This window comes from Heterocephalus glaber, unplaced genomic scaffold (assembly GCF_053883595.1).
Source record: "Heterocephalus glaber isolate CG9 unplaced genomic scaffold, H.glaber_assembly_v1.0 deba00001463, whole genome shotgun sequence".
Classification (NCBI taxonomy): Eukaryota; Metazoa; Chordata; class Mammalia; order Rodentia; family Bathyergidae; genus Heterocephalus; species Heterocephalus glaber.
The window spans coordinates 14153908-14175352 of record NW_028258310.1 but is presented as its reverse complement, the minus strand read 5'-3'; the positions used below and the strand labels follow the sequence as shown (position 1 = coordinate 14175352).

The following is a 21445-nucleotide window of genomic DNA, read 5'->3' as shown; positions in this document are numbered from 1 at the left end:
GATGCTCTCAGACCACAGTTTGGGGAACTTGCTTGGGTTTGTGGCTCTAATACAGTGCTAAGTCTGCTGCACACTGCCTAGATTGATCAGAAGCAGCAAAGGGGAAAGGCACTTCCAGGCTGGAGGCCTCCCTTCACAACCTTCATATCTGCCAGGAAGGGAGCGTGCTGAGACCTGTGCACCAAGTGCCATCTGCTCTTCTGCAGAGAAGGGTCAGCCATGCAGATTACCCCAGCCTCCTTGGCCAACAATGTGCATTGCTCCCCCCAGCTGCGAGCTTGTGAAAACCCAAAATGTGTTTTAGCATGAAACAATAAAAACAGGTTTATTTTCATTTCACAGAGTTGTCTGCCAGACTTTGTTGTTTGTTTTTGTTGTTTCAGTTTAACTGATTTGGAGAGGACAGTGCTTAATCACAGACTAAATGTCAATGCTGAGCATTTAATTTTTCCCAAAGGGGTTGGGTGCCCTGTAGCTGCTTTGGACATACAGAAGTAGTTTTGGTGGAAATGAGGGCCACAACGAGTCGCACTTCCTCTCTGGGCTGTCAGGGACGAGTCCACCTCTATAGAGGTAAGTCTGGCTGGTACAACTGCATGGTTCTAAGAAGCCTCTTGACCAATCCCTTCTGCTTAGTGCAGAGGTTAGAGCACAGGCCCAAGAGCCTTCCTGCCTGCCTGTGTGACCAGCTGGGTGACTGAAGACAGGTTACTTAACAGTTCTGTCACTCAGACCCCTTTTCTGGAAAATGGAAATACAATAGCACCTTCCTGAGGGATGATAAGAGTTAAATGTCTTAAAACATACAGAGTCCTTGGGGTGGGGATTTAGTTCAGTCATCCTGTACCTGCTTTGCAAGCACAAGGTCCTGAGTTTGATCCCCAGTACAGGGGATGGGGGGACATGGATGACGACGACATACAGAGTCCTTTGAACACTGCCTGGCACTTACAAGTGCTCAGAAAATTAGTGTCTTATCATCCCCACAATGTGTGCCATATCATCTACCAGCTGTTATTTACTTAATATTCTTATTTTAATTGACTCAATTTTCATCTAAAATTTAATTTGAAAAAGATTTTATACCTATATATGTTTTCCAACTGTAAATGGAAAACCAAAATAATGTGCTACAAATACAAGATGGCCATAAAATAATACACTTGATCTTAGCCAAAAGGCTGAGAAACAATAGCCATAAAATAGTAATAGCACATATTTACTGAGTCCTTACTACTTGCCAGGTGCTGTTCTAAATAACTTGATTTATTATAATCCTCATAACCCTATAAGGTCAGTACAATACCATCCCCCTTTATTAGTTGAGAAACTGAGACAGAGGGGCTAAGATTTTTGCCTATAGGGCTGGGGATTTAGCTCAGTGGTTCTGGCGCCTGCCTTGCAACCGCAAGGTCCTGAGTTCAATCCCCGGTACAAAAAAAAAAAAAAGAAATTTGGCTATAGTTGCACAGTTAGTACTGTACATAGGTTTTCTGCTCCAGAACCTAGGCTTTTCAGCTCTGTTCTGGGCTGTTATCCCACTGAAAACCAGAATACCATTCAATTTGCCCAATGTAGCCCATTATTGTCTTCATAGGGCTGCTGTAGTAAATGGCCGCAAACTAGGTAATTAGAAACAACAGCAACTGATTCTGTCAGAATGGAGGCTAGAAATCCAAAATCAAGATGTTAGCAGGGCCACGCTTCGTAAAAACCTCTGGGAGAGGATGTTCCCTTGGCCCATCTGGCTTCCGGCAGCCCCAGGCATCCCTTGGTTTGTGATAGCATAGCTCCAGTCTCTTCCAGTCTTCACCTGGCCATCTTCCCTCCGTGTCTGTAATTCTGTCTCTTCTCCTCTTATAAAGACACCAGTCATACTGGATTAGCACCCTCCCTAACAACCTCATCTAACTTGATTACATTTGCAAGACGCTATTTCCAATTAAATTCACAGTCACAGGTATCTTTTTGTGGGGTTTGCGAGAGGCAGGAGACACAGTTCAACCTAAAACTGTTGCTATGTAAGGCTTTGAGCCTGGGGCAAAAAGGTGGGGCCAGGGATTTAGCTCAGTGGCACTAGCCTACCTTGCAAGTTCAAGGTCCTGAATTCTATCCCAGTCGGGGGAGGGGGCAGGTATTGTAGGTATTAGCACCAACCTGCAACTTTTGCATTTATGCCACCAAGACTGCAGGAGCCAGGACCAAAAAAAGGACAATGGCTTACACGTTTCAGTGATACTAGGTGCTCAGTATGGGAGCTAACTACTGACACACTTTGGGAAAAATAGTTTGGCAGTAGAAAGCCACATGACAATTTCTCCAGCCTCCCAGACATCCCTCATGGGAGGATGGCAGTAGAAAGCTGGGGAAAAAAATGTAACCTTCCAAAACTCCAGGGGGAAAGGGTCGGATGTACAATACTCACCTCTAGAATGTGCTTTATATGGCTGGACTGGAATAGCAAATTCAGACAAACAATAGTCTTCAACAGGGGGAATAATAAAGAACACCAGTAGAGGCAGTAGTGAAGAGATCATTTATTTTCCTACTGTTGCAGAGAAAATTTATGAAGAAAAACATCTTTCTCCAGGAGCGGTATGAGGGAAAGGCATGAGGTGTGAGGAACAGGAGGAGTTATCTTGCTGTCAAACGAAAGCATCCTTAGCTGAAGGGACTACACAGATTTCATAGAGTTGGGAGCTTCTCATCTTGAGCTCCCGGGCCACCTGACAGACGGAAAAAGGCCAACAGCAGTGCACCACCAGCCAGTCCTCACACAAGGTGCCCTAGGGCAAAACCAGAGTATCTGATTTATGGAAATTGCAGCAGGCTCATTTTTTTTGCAAGAAACAGCACACTGTTAGCTCCTGGCCCATCCCACCCACTCCTTCCAAGATCTACCGACACCTTAAGTCAAAACCCAGGACACTGGGTTGCCCCAGTGCCAAGCAGCTGGGCGACTAGCCAATACCTACAATTCAGAGCCCTGCTCTTCAAACTTTTGATTAGGGCCTCCTTCTTAAACCAATAATTTCTCTGTTAATATCTTAGATTTTTTCTTCTTAAGATTTGATACTTATTTCTTTGACATAGGTAGTAAGTGCAAAATTCACACAGTAAAGAGAGATAGGAAATAAAAAGTAAATCCCTCTCTATAGCTGCCCCCAGCCTTTCAGTTACCTGTCTAGGGACAACTGTTTGTTTCTTATATACACTTCCAGATAAATTCTATGTCTATGTATGTATGTATACATATATATATATATATATATATATATGTCACATACAATATATATAATCTTTTTATGCAAATAGATACATATTTCTATGCCTTTTTTTTCCACTCAAAAATATATCAATAGAGATCATTCCCTTGAATACATAAGGAGATTTTTTTTTTTTTTTGAGACAGGGTCTTGCTATATAGTTTAGACTGGCCTTGAACTCACTATGTACTCCAGGCTGGCCTTGAACTCAAGGTAATCCTCCTGTTTCAGCCTCCTGAGTGCTGGGATTATAGGCATGTGCCACCACACCTCACAAGAGATGCCTTTTGTTTTTGTTGTTGTTGTTCTTGTTTTGAAACAGGGTCTATGTAGTTCAGGCTGGCCTTGAACTCACAATGTAGCCCAGGCTGGCCTCAAACAAAGTGATCTTCCTGCCTCAGCCTCCTGAGTACTGAGATTATATGGCCAGCTAAGAGATGCCTTTTTCCTAATATGTTTGACCTGTCTCTCCCCAACTTCTCTTGTACTTCAGTCTCAGCTGAGCTAGAAATTGACTGACTCATTCAAAGACCCCCAGGGTACCCCCAAAGTGAATTCTGTGTGTCACATAGGCTATATTTTAAGTCAGACCTCCCAAGAATATCCTCCAAATTTGGTAAACTTTGTATAATTTGGTATAATGTGTTAAATTTGGTGTAATTCCATCATTTTCCCTTGAAGTAATAAGAAACAGACAGAGGACAATGTGGTTTGATGTCTATAGATGGAAGGGAATCTCATCGCCTTAGGGGTTGAGATTAATCAGTCACCTCCTGCTATTACTGTTCATCAAAGCACATCTCAGGATGCACTGCTTAGCCAATGAGCTGGCCAAGCCCACTGACCAGTAATTTGCATTCTAATTTTCCTTTTGGAAATACCCTTTATAATATAGCATTTTAGTTAACTTACACTTCTTACTAAGGAATAAAATCAGAAATTTCCTTTCTCAAAGGTTTTCACTAATTGTGATATCTTTAAGTTCTCTGTCTATCCAGAAAATAATAGGATTGGAAGCCATTTAGGTTCTCATAGACATCAGCATTCGCATGTACCTCAAATGCACTTACCTGTATTTTATATCTCTCTCTGGTGCCAATTCTCAATGCAAAGGTTGACCCAGGTAACAATGGCCAACAAAGACATTCTCCATAATACCTGGCGATGTCACTCTCAAGACACATGGGACAAAACAGGCCACAAAAACCTGTCAATAACCATATAAAAGAAAGCAAAGGTTGTCAGATGTTCAGGGAGCAATTTCACATCTTAAGTAACATTTACAACTCTACACTGTCTACATTGTCTCCTGGCAACTGGGGACTGAGAATGAATAACCAATTCACAAACTCAGCATATGAAAATTGCCACAACTGAACCACATCAAAATTGTCTCCTTTTGTTAAACATTGGCCAAGCTGAACCTGATACAATTCTGTTAGCACTGACTATGGTAATTGCTTTTTCTCATCAAGAGAAATGTGTTAAATAATTTTTAAATCCTGACTGTTGCTTCTGTTATGTTAATCTAATTTCAATATTTAAAAGACATTATCGAGAATACTCTTGAATAATATTTTTATAAATATAATTGAAAGTTTTTTCCTGGCACACTGATTCTACTTCCTATTCTTAACAGGGTTTTATTCTATCTTTCAGACCAGAAGATTATTCTAATTTTTGTCGGTTTCATGGAGCCACTGACATGTGTCAGTTTTAATCAGCAAATGATTAGAGGCTTGGTCCCTTGAATGTAAACTGGAAACAGTTTGTTATTTATTAGTTCATTCATTTTTAACTACTGAAATGGTTTCCTATACATTCTGCATTAGCCTTCTAACACAGAGGTTCTAAATATGTTTTGGGTTACATACCCTTTTGAAAATATGACAACAGTTATAAACTTGCTTCATCAGGAAAAAGAAATGTACATGCACACAAGCATGCAAAATTATGCATTCAATTTCATGTAGTTCAAGGATCTGTTGAAAACTATTAATGGAACTCCTGATAAACAGCGTGACAATGTGGATGAATGCAAATAATTATGCTATGAGACAGAAAAATACTATGCTAGCTAGGATGGGGGGGGGCACGCCTGTAATCCCAGCACTTGGGAGGCTGAGGCAGGAGGATAACTGTGAGTTCAAGGCCAGCCTGGGCTACATAGTGAGTTCAAGGCCAGCCTGAACTATATAGTGAGACCCTGTCTCAAAAGCAAAACAAAAAAAAAAAACTATCATCTTTAAAGAATTGCTTTCAATAAATATTTTATTAAGGCAAATTTATACATAAGATGATGCACACATCTTAAGCGTCCAGTTGGATGATCTCAACAATCATATTCACCCAAGTAACCAAACATATAAAACACTGCCCTCACCCAGAATTTTTTTTGCTCCTTTCTGGTCAATCCCAACCCTTCCACCTCCCACTCTTGAGAGAATCACAGTTCTAATTTCTATTCAAACAGATAAATTTTTCCTCTTCGTGGACTTCATATAAACGGAATCATGTTTACTTTTATACCTAGTTTCTTTTGTTTGGCATGCTATTTTTGAGATTCATCTCTTGTTATATGCATCTATAGCTTTTTTTTTTTTTTGGTACCAGGGATTGAACTTGGGTCCTCGCACTCAGGAGGCAGGCAGCAGAACCACTGAGTTAAATCCCCGGCCCTATCTATAGCTTTTCTTATTGCTAAGTAGTACACCATTGTGTGACTCTTCCACAAAATATATATCCCTTCTCTACTAATAGACAGTTGTTTATTCCATTTGTTGCTGTTGTGATTAAGACTGTTATGGGCCTGGGGATTTAGCTCAGTGGCTTCGCCACCACCTGCTGTGCAAGCACAAGGACCCAAGTTCGTTCCCCAGTACAAAAAAAAAAACTGCTATGGATATTCATCTCTAAGTCTTTATGTAGATATATGCTTTCATTTTGCTCTCATTCCTAAAAATAGAATTGCTAGGTCATAGGCCAGATATATATTTAACTTTACAAAAAATGACAAATAGTTCTCTGAAATATTTGTAGGACTTCATGCTCCCTCTGGCAATGTGTGAAAGTTCTAGTTGGCCCACATCCTTGTCAACATTTACTATTGTCAGTCTTTTGTATTTGAGCCATTCTAGGGAGTGTGAAGTAGTAGTTACCATAGCTTCAAAAAGGCTCAAGTACCATGACACTAGCACCCCAGAAGAACTTCCTGTCGATGGCCTGTCTCTGCCTTCCCTGCCTCTCCAACAGTGAGCACTGCAAAGTTCCTCTTCCAAGTTCAGTGACAGAGAGGCACAAAGCTAGGAAGGCTGTTATTTTAGGACCTTCCGGGGACCCTCCAGGACTCTGGATGTCTTTAACTTTACATAATGGGTGAAGTATCACACCTCACAAAAGACGAGAGAGCTGCAAGGAGGAGGGAGCAGCCTGTCTGTGAGGAGCCAGACATTTATTTCATCCACTCAGCAACTTCAGGATAATCACGACATCATCTACCACAGACATCATTTGGCCTAAAGCAAACAGTTCATCCTGAAGTAGGTTTGGGATGTTTACTCTGCATTATTAAAAAATTCCAGGGCAATCAGGAGGCCCCATTCAGCACCAGCAACTGGTATGAATAGCTTTTTGGTCAGCAAATGGTCCAGTAAATTCAAAAGTGGTCACACTGTATCCATCCTTGAATTAGAGGAATTTTAAATCAATGGCACATAAAAACCAATCAAATCACACTTTATATGTAGATTATGAAATATTGTAAATCCCTGCAAATTAAACAATAAAAAATTGCGTAATTGTAAATCTGGCAAACTAAGTGCTAATATACTGTGTTTTCACAATCTTCTCAGTTGCACCACTTTGACAAAGAGGAATGCCCCACCATCCTTAGTGTATTACAAAGAAGTTGTTTATGTGCGTTGGTATCTCTGCACCAAATTTTTATGACTCATACGCTATTATTTTTCATCTTTTTATGAAATAACCATGTTATCTAAGTGTTCATTAGGAGATACTACTAGATACTGAAGAAAACACACCCAAAATTCAATTACTTTGAAATAGAAGGCAGCTGCAATTAAAAAAAAAAACAAAACATTTTGAAGTACAAACTTTGATTATATAAGTTAATATTTATACAAACTTCACTATGTAAGCTCTGCTAAAAACATTTTGCACATATTAACTCGTACAATCTTTGCAACAATCCTAACAAGTAGGTGATCTGAATATCCCCATTTTACAAATGAAGAAACCTATCTCCACAAGACTTAAATAATTTGCTCAAGTTCATACAATTATTAGTGAGGCCAGAGGCCAGATTTAAATTCAGGGAGCCTGGCCTCAAAGTCTACTACATACATGTTCTCATATTTTATGTATTTATCTGTTCTGCCAAAATTATTATGGATTTGTGTGCTCCAAGACAGTATTTCTATTATCACTGCATTATATTTATTCCTGTGGGGTAGTCTTAAATCATGCAATTCTTTAAGATCCTTTGTATTGAGTGTTGCTGCTCTGTACTTTGGAGAGTACAATGAGGTATAAAATGCTGTCAAGTCACACTGAAGAAGGGATGTGCAACAGTAGGTTGATGGGATCCTACTAGAGAGGAGAAAATTTTCAACACACCTCTTGTACCAAGGATACTCAAAGAACTCCTATGAATCAATATACAAATGATTTTTTAAAAAAAGAAAACAGGCACAGGACATGATCAGGTAACTCATTGAAAAGGAAATACAAATGGCCAAAAGTAAACATGAAAAGTTACTCAGTGTCATTAGAAATGTATATTAACACTATCAGAAGCCATTTGTTGCTCATAAGAATACTATTTCTAAGTTTATTGATACAGTATATTATGAGCAGCCATAGAAAAATAGGTACTCCTTAACCAGATGGAAGTAGAAACTGGCACAACTACTTTGGAAGATGACTTTGCTGAATCTATTAAAATTTAAAATCCCCTAGGAACCAGTAATTCCACTTATCAGCACCCAACCCTAGAGTAATGCTTTACATATGCACAAAAAGAATCAAGTAAGAGGATAGTCATTGCAACATTGTAATTTGAAATTTAAAACAACTTAAATGTATATTAATAGACTAAAATGGAAATAAACCATGATGGTATAACCACTTCATGGAATCATTAAGAATGTTTAAGAGGGCCAGGGATTTAGCTCAGTGGTTTCACCGCCTGCTGTGCAAGCGCAAGGACCCGAGTTCGATCCCTGGTACCAAAAAAAAAAAAAAAAATGTTTAAGAATAACAATAGATCACTATAGCGCCAACATAGCTAAATCTCTAAGACACATTTTGAGTTTAAAAAAAAATCAAATTGCACAATCATATGTATGGTATAATTCCATTTATGCTTTGTTTAAAGAGTAACAATATTACTGATAGATACATATCTAATTTTAGTATATGTGCTGCCAAAGCAAGCACAATAGATACATATCTAAACGCAGAGAAAAAAGAACTGGAAGGAAACCCTCTCAATTGATTTTTGTTCCCCCTGAACTCGGGATCTTCCATTTGCAAGGCAGATGGCAGCACCACTGAGCTAAATCACCAGCCCTCAATTGACTTTTAAAAGAGAGGTGATATGATTTCCTTTTCAGTAATGTCTCATTTTCTATATGTATTAGTATGCAACCGGTGAAATTTTTCTTTTCAAGAGCTCAGGTTCAAAAGTGATTTATGGCATAAATTTAGTCTCTTCCTTAGGCTTGGGGATGTAGCTCAGTGGCACAGCACCTGCCTGGCAAGTGCAAGGTCTTGAGTTTGATCCCCAGTACAAAAAAAAAAATGAAAAATTTAGCTTCTTCCTTTATGCCTAAAGATCTGGTGGCTTTGTAAGCATCCACAGCCTAAATGATCCAGCCCTATTCTCTTCAAGTATCTTCATCTTTTTAGCCCATAAAGAAGAGAAAGAAGCCACTATGTGGACCCCAGAGAGCAGTAGAGAAAAGGGGGAAAGCTTCAGAAAGGCATATTTCAGATCAATTATTACAAAAGGCAGAACCTTATAACAATAATAGATGCCTTAAAAAAATAATTGCCAATGGAGTGTAAATTAATACAAATTCCAAATGGAAAGCTATTTGACAACATCTCTAAAAATTTAATCTGCTGGGCGTGGTGGCGCAGGCCTGTAGTACCAGCACTCAGGAGGCTGAGGCAGGAGGATTGCTGTGAGTTGAAGGCCAGCCTGGTTTACATAGTAAGTTCAAAGCTAGCCTGAACTACATAGCAAGACCCTGTATCAAAAAATAAAACAAGATTTAACCTGCAGGTTTACCCTTTGGCAATTATTTAACAGATATAATACACACATGCAAAATCACATATGTATTAGAATATTCATATAACATTTGTTTGAATAGCAAAAAAGTCTGGAAACCACATAGAAGTCCACCAACTGGGAGTTTTGGATAAACTATGATACAGTGGAGTCTTTGCACCAGTTTAAAAATTTAGCTCCAGATGTGCTAATATGGTCTAATAAACTAAATATATTGTTAAAACAAAACAAAGAGGCCAGGGATGTAGCTCAGCAGCACAGCACCTGCCTGGGAAACACAAGGTCCTGAGTTTGATCCCTGGTACTAAAAAAACAAAAATAAAAAAGGTACAGAGTATGTTTCAAATTCTACAGTTTTATATGTATATATATTATGTATATGTACATACATATAATCTGGTAAACTAAAAAATATCAATTGTTATTTTCAGGAGTTGTAATTATAGAATACTGTTTTCTCTTACAATCTTTTGTATTTGTCTTTTACAATGATTATATTTATAATTAACATCTATTTTAATTTTTACAATTTTTATATCCTTATAAGCACATGGACAATATCTGGACTCAAGGAAGAATATTTGTTTGTAGGGAAAAGACCTGGGTGAACAGAAAAAAGGATGGAGTACCTGTTTTTCCTACATAAAAAGGGTAATTTTGAATTCTGTATTATGTTCATAATAACCTATTCAAAATGATTTGAAAAAAAGCACGGAGCTGACTCCAAAGGCAATGGGGTTTCCTCCCTTGTAAGCCCAGGAAGCTGAGGCTGTAGCCATTTCCAGGTATGCTGCGGAGGGGATTAGGGTAACAGATGGGTTCTAATCTCCTTCCAATTCTAAGGCTGCTTGATTCTTACAATCAAGTACATGAAAGAAAGCAGCAAATGACAATAAAGGTTACAATTTCTTCATTTAAGTGTTGATTTCAGGAAATATTTTTGTGTCTCCTATGGGCCAGGTGTTCTCCTGGGCTCTGAGCAGGGAGTAAGAGACAACTGTGGCCTCTTTTCAGGGAGTCTGAAGTTTACCTGAGATGCAGCATGGGGACACAAATCCCAATCTGACACCTTTTCTGCCTCCTTCCTCTACGAGAAATCCAAAGAAAATCCTGCCTTGCTTGCTTCCACCTTCACTGGGCATTTCATGGGTCCCAGTACACATCAAAAGATTTTACTGTCTGGTGCTTATATTGCCCTCCACCGGGAAAGTATTTGAGGAGCTGACTCTCATATCCTTCAGCTATGAGTTTAAATGAAGTCCCCTACCCAATATAATTTCCCTTTGCAGCACCGTGTTTATTTCCTTCATGGCATTTATCACAACTGTAATTATTTTTTTTATTGATTTATCTATCTCTTCTAAAAACATCACCTCTGCCTTATTCACTATTATGTCTGGAACATATATCATGTGCCTATACATAGGTTTGAACTCAGTAAACATTGGTTGAATCACAGCACAATGTTGATTATACCATCCATATGAACTTTCTTTGCAGTGACATCACAAATATTTCCAAAGCCAGAGTACTCAGTCTTTTACCACAATGTCATTTAGCAGCTACTTATTTCACCTTGGCATCATCTTCACATTTAAGTTCTCAGATACTCTATCTTCAAAGGACACAGAGACACACATTTCCTAATCCCAGTACAGTGTGAGTTCAGAAAAAAACCACAAAGTTGGGAAGAAGGGGGCAATTTTTAAAAATAATTATGGTAAAATGAAGATGTAAAATGTCAAAAGAAATGGAAATCATTGCTGTTCATAATGTACCCTTTGCTTAATGGTTGAAAAATGTAGCAATAATTCTCAGCATTTGATGGAAAAATGTCCCAGGATGGGAATCTGGCATAGAACAGTCAAAGAAAGAAGATTCCTTTTGTTCACAAGTCTGTCACAACTACTTGCACAATGATTTACTTACAATGAAACTTTGAAGATGAAATAATTTGCAATGAAGTCTTTTTAAACAAGGAGGGGAAGAAGCTCAAGATTCGTAACATACAGACTCCAACTGCATCCTCAGAATTATGGTGCAGATAATGAATGCACAAATTGGTATTACCTTTGAATTTTCTTCTGAGACCATTAAATTAGAGTCACTATGAGAATTTATAAATGGAGACCCACTTAGGAGACAGACATAACATTCAACATCACCTTGAATGCTGTACCCATGCTTCCCCATCACGATTCATGCCCAATTGTAAAGAATATTTTATTTCTCCTTTCTTCTCTCTTGAATAGATTCTAGAATATCTATATATCTCTAGAATAGATTCTCAAATGGATGAGGAAATCCTCAGGAAATTCTGTGACTGATATCACAAACATTGATGGGAGTTAGAAAAGAGCTGAGCAATAAAGCAATGTTCAAGGTAAAAAGGATGGTTGAGGAATGAGCCTTTCTTTGACAAGCTTTTTAGATGCCCTAGGTATTATATGGAAATCACTGTAGCATCCAGTGTAAGCCTGGTGTCTCTACTCTTAGCTCTCAGCATGCTGAAGGATAATTTTAAAATATAGAGTGACAATCATCTTAATAGCTAAAATTCATTAAGTGCATTGTAGTAATATTCATTGGAATTTTCCTGGTGATACCACCCTAATTGTAGATTTAGGAAATTATCCCTTCATTATTGTGAGCAACACTGATAGGCCTCACCAAGTAGTAGGCATATGACCTAAACTAGGCAAACTGAGCTGAAACTACTGCTAAAACTTCAATTCTCAGACAGGATGACACAAGAACAAAAACATTTGATATTGCTTGGATTGTCAGTAAGTTCCTGGTAATAATTCTTTCTGAGCTTGGGTTCCAGCTGATCTTTTGATACTATGAGCTAGCCCATAGCCTTCTAATAAAGTCTAACATTTACGTGTGCATTCCTTTCCTAGGGCTCCCATAGCAAATATTACAAACTGAGCACCTTAAAACAGCAGAAATTATTCTCTCCCTGCAGAATCTGGAAGCTGGAAGTGTAAGATCAAGGTGTTGCCAGAGTTGATTTCTTCTGAGGGGTCTGAGGAAGAATCTGTCTCCTGCCTACCCTAATCCAGGTAGTCACACTGCAAACCCTTATTTCCAAGTATGGTCACACCCAGAGGTTGCAAGTGTACATACATTTTAAGGAAACCCTAATTAATCTGGTATAGCTTGTAACCAAAAATCCCTGACTGAGCCAAACTAGCATTAAGAGTGGGTTCTATGAACAATAGTCAAAAAGCATCTATATAAAAAATGACTAATTGATAATCATCTGTACCAGAAGTTGGCATCTGAGAACTAAGACATCCTATTGAGCAACCTACTGTGTACTAGATGTTGTGCTAAACCCTTGAGCCCTACTAATAACCTTGCCTGCACGTCTCTGATTCTGTTCTACAAGTACATATAAGTATTAACATTCCTGATAAATAAAACTCTCTGCATGTTTCAAAAAAAAAAAGAGTGGGTTCTATGTATTATCTGCTTTAATCTTGACACCAACTCTTGAGGTTGGCACATTTATTACTTTCATTTTAGAACTGGAAAATGAAGACCTAGAGAACTTGCTCAAGGTTACACGGTCAGTAAGAGCACAAGGAAGATTCAGGGTGAGGTCTATTCTCTTATAAACCTGTTCTCTTCACTACATTATATTCTAGGTTTTGCTTTAGTTGGAATTGCATTCATGTACCCTAACCCCAAACCATATGCTATTAAAAGAAAATGGTCCATTTACCAATTTGAGCAAGATCTCCACATCTCTGCCTGACTACTCTACCTTCTCTGTACCAAGTGACAACCAAAGGCCTAAAAACAGAGAAACAGAAAATTCCCGGGACAGCCAGAGAACTGGTGCCATAATGGTCTGGTCAGAAGTCACCTGGGTAGCAGTGCCAGGACGAGGCCTGCAGAGCTCACAGCCACAAGGACGACCCTCAGCTGAATGAGGACTTGCTCAGAGTGCTCCGGCTAATCCATCCTGTGATGCTTTAGGATAAATTCAGATGCTTCTGGAAGCCGCCACATTCCTCAAAAATATTAGACTTGGGGTCTTTTATATTTCTCACAGACTGACTTTCATCTGTTGGATGATTACCCCACCACTACCTCCTCCAAGACAGAGTCTATGACTCAATTTCTCCCTAGGGTTTTAGCACCAGGTCCTAGAGTGGATTCCTGACATGCTGTATCAGAGGTGGAGCAGAATGTCTGAAAGTAAAGATTGAATCCATATGCTTTAACTCAAATCCAGGGGGGACTGTGAAGCTACAGGATGGTGTTATTTGTACTTCTTTAGAGCTGAACCAGTGTCTGAAGATTTCAATCAACACAAGAAGTTTCTTTTTGTGATCAGTCTTATTGTTATGAGAGTATGAGACATTCTTCATAGAAATAGTAAACGAGATAATAAAAAAGCCAGGCATGGTGCCACACAAATGTAATCTCAATACTCTGGGAGGCTGAGGCAGGGGTGTTGAAAGTTCAAGCCCAACCTGGGCAACTTAGTAAGACTCTGTCTCAAAATAAAAAATTAAAATTAAAAAACAGCTAGGGAGGTTAGCTCAGTGAGAAGTCACCAGGTTCAATCCCCAGTGCTAGAAAACAGAGAGAGAGAGAGAGGGAGGGAGAGAGGGAGGGAGAGGGAGAAGGAAGATTATTCATTAGTGTACCATCTGGAGACATCTGCTATAAATATTTTTATCTGTATCCTTCCAGACTTTTTTCTAAATGTTTGCACACCACCCTAAAAATGGTATCTAATGTGCATAGTTTACAATCTGTTTCTTTAACCTAAAAATGTATCCAAAAAATTTTTTTTTTTGGTACCAGGAATCAAACTCGGGTCCCTGTGCTTGCGAGGCAGGCAGCGGAACCACTGAGCTAAATCCCCAGCCCTTCCAAAAGATATTTTCATTTCATTAAATGTTACTCTACTGTGACTTTTCATGGTTATAATAATTCATTGTTGGTGCCCCCTGCTGAATGTTCACATTGTTCCACACTTTTGCCAAAATTTTTCATTTTCCTGCCTAAATCTTTACCATGATTTATTTCCTTAGACTAAACTCCTTAAAATGTAATTATTGGAGTTGAGATGTATCTCAGAAGTTGAGTACTTGCCTAACATGTGCCAGACCCTGGGTTTGATCCCCAGCACCTTAAGAAAAAAAAAGTGTAAAAACCTCAATTATTGGGTCAAAAGCTATGTAACTCTTGAGGGTCTCTCTATATGTATCGCTAAGCCATCTACCAGGGAGGCTTTACACCCCCACCTCCAGAAGATAAGGGAACCCGGCAGCCCATTTTGTGCATCTTTGCTAACAGAGGATTTTGTCATTTACGAAAATCTTTGAAGCTACCACTTATTCTATGAAAGCATCCACACTGCTGAAAAGCAAGATTCTTCCACTGAGGAGTAAATGTGAGTCACTGGAAGATTAGCCCAGTTATTCGGAACCCATTTAATTGCTATCCTTGAGCCTGATGTAGCTTTTACACTTACTGATGTCTTGGGAAAGAAAATAGTAAGGAGAAACTTAAATGAAGAGGGAAACGTACAAATTCTCCTATCTTTGCAGACACTGAAGAGGCCAGTGCTCCAGTCCCCACCAGTCTGAACAATCGCTGTGATTGTGGTCCTGCTACTGGCTCCTCGGACAGGCTGCTTCACCACAGGGCAGGCTGGTGGGTGGGTCCTGGAGAGTCAAAATGATGATTAACTTGGAAACCAAGATGTTCAGAATAACATTTGAGCAAGACAGTGATAAAGAGATAGGAAGCCAATGGTGCCTAGCCTGACTTCACCATCTTCCTCCCTCCTCTTCCTCACACCCTCTTCTATGACTTTCTGCCCCATCTCTATTAGTGGCATTATTGTTCCAAATCCTGTCACTATGATTCAATATCTAGTCTACCTCCACAGTGTTTCCTAGTGCTTAATAAGTTCACCTCTTTGAAACCAAGAAGGTTCATTTGAAATCCCAGCATGGCACTTCCTGGAGACTGACTTTGGTTAATTGGCTTATTCTCTCTGCTTTCTGTTGGTTCAGATGAAAAAACTTGATGGGGTTTTGTATCAATTGAAGGACATATAACTAGTTTACTGTGTCCAGAGTGTGTGTGACAAGGTGAGGTAACCTTTCACCCCCACCTCTGGAACTGGGGATTGAACCCAAGGCCTTCCCCCTGAGCTATATCCCCAGCCCTTTTTAAAATTTCTATTATTTTTTAGAGTGTCTTACTACATCTCTGAATTGTCCACGCTGGGCTCAAACTTGGGACTCTCCTGCCTCAGCTGGGATTACAGGAATATACCACTACGTCAGGCTATAAGGTGACATGAGTGAGGTCCATCCCAAGGATCTTGAACCTTTGTTGAAGACAGTCTGACAAGCAATGGGAAACCTGGACTAGGCTATGGAACTTAACAAATAATATCACTTAAGTGAATAACCCCATTCAGAATATATCTTGATATCAAATTGTAATATGATTTGTCCTGGTAGGGTCAAAAAGTATAACTTTGGGTTGATTTTCTCTGAAAAGTGGATAATCCCATTGTCTGTCATTCAGAATTAAGGAATGAAGACCCAGGGGCTGAAAGTCAGTTTTTCCTGAATTGTAATAGAGGGGATGGCTGGAGTGATTCCCATTGGGAAGGGTAACTACACCATGCCTCATGGAAGATGTGGCTCAAGAGTGGGGTAGAAGGGCCATATTATGAGTCTGAGCTTGGACAGTGGTCATTATCCCAGGTGCTTCTTTTGGGCAGCCTCATTAAGAATTTGCACCTGACCTCTGGTGTGCTATGAAAGAGTAAAGAACCTGCCTCATACTTCAAACAAAATAAAGTTACCAGTAGATGTGGACACCACTGATAGTGACTCCAAGTCCTCCACTAGCTACGTGTTGAGTGTACAGAGATGGCAAAGAAAATAGGAGGCAAACTGGAAGAGAAGATCAGAAAACACAGACTGAAGTGCCAGTGACACACCAAGAGATACCTAACAGAGGGTCAGGGATTTAGCTCAGTGGTTTCACTGCCTGCTGTGCAAGCGCAAGGACCCGAGTTTGATCCCTGGTACCAAAAAAAAAAAAGAGAGATACCTAACAGAAATGGAAATGCTGCACCAGAGCTTGTAAGACAGGCTGGGGTCGGCAGTGATCCACCTAGAATTGGGTAGAAGATCTACAAGACATCTCCAGCCCCTTTATCCATTAGGCATCACAAACAATATTTAGGATCTAATGAGTTTTTCAAAGCCTATATAAGTAAGACTTGCAAAGAGTATTGGCTCATGATATAAAAAGTGCAAAATACAAATCAATGCTTAAACACAAAAATTTAACATTATGTTAATTTCATTGTCAAAGGTAGAACTCTTATTATTTTATTACATTTGAAAGCAATTTGTAAATTTTCCTGCTTTGAAAAAATTCCCAAGTACCCATGATTGCTGAGAAGTAGCAACTGGTAATTAAATGAATTACTCGTGGCCAAATAATCTGGAGAGCAAATTTATAAATATATATATGTATATATGTATGTGTGTATACATATATGTGTGTGTGTGTGTGTGTGTATATATATAGAGAGAGAGAGAGAGATAAATGAATGTAAGCCCATTTTAATGTTTTCCATGTGAGTTAGAGCCTACTTCTGTGGACTGACTTTTGTTCCCTAAAATGTCTATGTTGAAGCTCTAGCCTCCAATGTGGCCATATATATGGCGATAAGGCTCTTAGAAAATAAAATTAATTGAACTCAGAGGGGTGAGACACTAGCTCAATAGGATTGGTAGCATTATGAGGCACAGATCTGTCTCTCCCTCCCTCCCTCTTCCTACTCTTCTTGTTCTTCCCCCCCCCTCTCCTCTCTCTCTTCTCTCCCCCCCGACACACACCCACGCACGCACACACACACACACGCACGCACACACACAGGGGAATGGTCATGTGAGCACTGTAAGCCAAGAAGACAGTGCTAACCAAAACGCAACAACCCAACTGCTGGGACACTGATCTCAGACATCCAGCCTCCAGAACCGTAAGAAAACAAATTTCTCGGTTTTTCCTGTTTATGGCCTTTTGTTACAGCAGCCCAAGTAAAACTAGCCCTGAAGAAACTTCCTTTACACTGGAATTATTTCTCTACTTCTGTGAGCTCCCTGAGGCCAGGAGAACACGTGCTCTTCCTCCCCTTATGCCCAGCATCTAGCACCTTACTTAAAAACCTTGTGGATACATGATAAATACTTGGTAAAATGGATCAACTGGATTCAGTCTCTTCTGTTGTATTTGAGTCTTCCTCTAGTTTCTCTAATCTAAATTATATGACTAGCTGCATCTCATTCTCTAGTAAAGACACAACTCTGGTGTGAATTGATGAAATAAAAGCAGAGGGTAGCCTAAAAGATTTCTGCATCCCTCTAAACAGCCCCAGGCTTTTCCCTCTCAAAGTCACCCCAGAGTTGAGAACTTCCATCACTATGTTAAGAGCTTCTGTCATCTCTCATTTTAGTAGAGGGATTTTTTTTAGGGCTGAGCACCTGGGTTAGATTTTTCCCCTGAAATGAACTATCTACAGCTTTCAGCCTAGAATAGAATTTTTTGCTTCTATCTTAGCATTATGTGCATAATACCTTTTTTTTTTTTTTTTTTTTTGGCACCTGGATCGAACTCGGATGCTTGCGCTTGCGCAGCAGGTGGCGAAACCACTGAGCTAAATCCCTGGACCTCATAATACCTTCTATCACAGCAAGGAAACCTGTCTTCTATCAATTCCAAATCAAATAACCAAGAGGACAGCTTTTCCTTGGTGGAAAAGGTATTTGCCTAATATCAAACTCAAGGAGAAATATATTATTTCTTTCCTTACTACATCTTTGGTGATTTTTCGATTAAAATGTTTGAATTTACATACATTAGCTAAGACATTTTAGTCAAGATTACTGCTCGTATGCCATAATTAAAATAACAACCATATTTACCCTTCATTGAGCATATTCTATGTGACAGGCACTTAGCCCCGTTAAGAACTGAAGGGTGAATCAGGGTCTGCTACAAGTATAAAGTAGCTATTTTAGCTTGCTGAACTGTCTTTTTGTATGTTATCCCGGGAAACCTTATGCCACCATGAAGAACAGGAATGAGTTTGGAAACAGTAGGTGAAGCTGCTGGACACAGTACTATGCTAAATTGGAGAATCTATCCATTTATCTCAAGTTCATTTGGTGGAAACAGCACAAATTTCACTTATGCATGCTAAAGTTCAAATATGCCTCAGCTACGTACTAGTTATTTGACACTGGAAAGTAAAAACTTGTTACATCCTTCAGCTCTGGTCTCTTCCTCCTCCATAAAACTGGATTTAAAACATCCTAGCTCCTTGATTGCCAGTATTAACTAAGACCATGTACTTGACACATAGCATGCCATCCATGGCAGATGTTGTTATTAATCTCAGGATTTGGTATATACCCTAGGGCTTTCTGTAAACTTTCCTGAAAACAAAGAAAAGAGAAAGGAGATCTGGGCCAGTTTTTCAGTTGTCACGTGCTACCTCAACCCCTTAAAACTTAGCCAGGGCAATTAGCCATCCCAATTTCCCAGGGCTAAGGGTTTTATTGAGATGGAGAACTTTGAGTGCTAAAACCAATACAGTCCCATGCAAACCAAGGAAGCTGGTAACTGTAGTCAGCAGAAGTAGTAGGTAGCTTTAACTAGTGGGGGACAGAAGTATGGCTAGGTAAGTGTCAGAAGATGGACACTTACCCCTTTTGCCTCATTCTATTCTATCCTCTTCCTCTCCTAGCAACTAAGTACTTTCTCCACTGCATGTCCCCACATGCCTAGTACTTCATTCAGCTTGGAGGGCTTCATGTCACTCTCTTTTCTCATCTTAACAAACTAGAGTTTATTCTGCCTTCTATTCAGGTGTCCTGGATTATTTCACATTCTTAACGAATGCCAAAACCCTTGAATTCTGATTTCAAAGGGGTGGAAATTATTGGCAGTCACCAGATTAAAGTTCACTTGATCAGGGTGCAACATTGTAAGCTAAGAATGAGGAGTTATCCTTTTACCCAAGCCAGTTCTTTTCACCAGCCAAGCAAGGTCCCCTTCCCCTTCCTGGGGAAAGACTGAAATCACTTTCTTCCCAAGCCCAGTGTCCCTCTCCCTAGGAATCAAGCAGAGATTGGCCTGATATTCCAACTAAAGTGCAAAAGTTGTGGGTGTGGGGTTTGCATATCCTACTTACTACCTCAAATTGGAAATAAAATGTCCATCTTCAGATGAGATCAGTGAAAACAGCAGAGGTGAGTGTGCGTTGAGTAAGGAAACATCCTGAGGACACTTAGAGAAGTAACATCCAAACCAGTTCATAGCAGGAAGTGTCTTCTTGTCACTTGGGGATCCCTTTCCCTTTGGCAATAAGAGGACCGATTCTAGATTTAGGATCAACCTAAAATATCTCTTTAAAAGAATGTTGATTTGATATTCTAGAACCTGAGGTCATAGCAGTATAACTCACAGATATTGTATCACTTTAAAGACGTTTTGCCGGGTGTGGTGGTGCATGCTTGTAATTCCAGCACTCCGGGGGCTGAAGCAGGAGGATTGCCATGAGTTCGAGGTCAACCTGGGCTATATAGTTTATGGCCAGCCTGGACTACATAGTAAGACCGTGTCTCAAAATAAAAGACACTTCAATGGGCTGGGAATTTGGCTCAGTGGTGCCACTGCCTGCCTCGCAAGCACAAGGTCCCAAGTTCGATCCCCCCCCAAAAAAAAGACATTTCAAATGACTATTTTTACCAATCTGAAAGGAAATACTAGAGATGCAGCTTGAGTTGTTTTTTTTGTTTGGTTTGGTTTGGTTTTTTGAGGCAGGGTCTCCCTTTGTAGTTCAGGCTGGCCCTGAACTATATAGCCCAGGCTGGTCTCGAACTTGAAGCAATCTCCCTGCCTCAGCCTCCTGAGTGCTGGGATAACAGGTGTGTGCCACCACACCTGGCTTAAATTTTTTTAAAAAATGTAAAAGACATCTTTACTGGGAAAACTCTTTGGCTTTAAGAGATGCTTTGTCTTTTGTCACTGAAAGTGCTCACTTCGGCAGTACATACACTTTTGTTACTGAGATATAATACTAAACAACCACAACTTAAAGAGGAAAGATTTGGGCTCAGTTTGTAGAGATTTCAGTCCATAATCAGCTGGCTCCAAGGCACACTGGCTTGGCAGAGGGGCATGGCAGAGAAGATGTGCTTATGACATTGCAGTAGAAGGCAGAGAGAGGGTGAAAGAGTGAAGAAGAGATAGATCCTTCCAGGCCACGCTCCCAGTGAGGCATCTCCTCCAATGAGGCTTCACCCAACATCACATTTAGCTGTAAACTCATCAGTGGAGAAATCCATTGATCAGTATCATGTCCCTGTGACCTCAAAAGCCCCTCGCGAAAAAGTCACCTCCCAAAAGCCCCACTTATGGGCACATGAGGCTTTGGACCTCTAGTAAGCATTTATCCAGCAAAGTATAACTGTCACTCAACCTTTCCTTGGAAGTCTCAGAAGCTGATTTCTGCCATCCTATGGCTGAGAAGCAGCAGGGGCCTCACTTAAATCTCTGGACTACTGGTCCAACTGAGCAAGATGAAGTGTATCAAAACATCCAAAAGCAGGGACGGGAAGATCATTCAGTCCAGATACAATACTTAACAATCTTTTTTGTGTATGTGGTACCAGGGATCAAACTTAAGACTTTGTGCTTGCCAGGCAGGTACAGCACCACTGAGTTACATCCCAGCCCTTAACAATCTTATGAATGTGGCCTTCTCAAATTCCAGACTGGTTAGGTTGGCACAAGCCCC

General features: G+C 39.9%; 1 protein-coding gene across 1 annotated transcript; it reads right to left on the bottom strand.

Moving 5' to 3' along the window:
- Positions 1 to 2531: 2531 nt before the first annotated feature.
- Plac8l1 (PLAC8 like 1) lies at positions 2532 to 20065 on the bottom strand. The gene is made up of 4 exons (XM_004854344.3): positions 19841 to 20065; positions 15136 to 15272; positions 4337 to 4473; positions 2532 to 2786 (listed from the first exon to the last, which is right to left on the bottom strand). Exons 1-4 carry the CDS (start codon positions 19960 to 19962, stop codon positions 2646 to 2648), a joined length of 537 nt encoding a protein of 178 aa, XP_004854401.1. The 5' UTR covers positions 19963 to 20065; the 3' UTR covers positions 2532 to 2645.
- Between the last annotated feature and the right edge of the window lie 1380 nt (positions 20066 to 21445).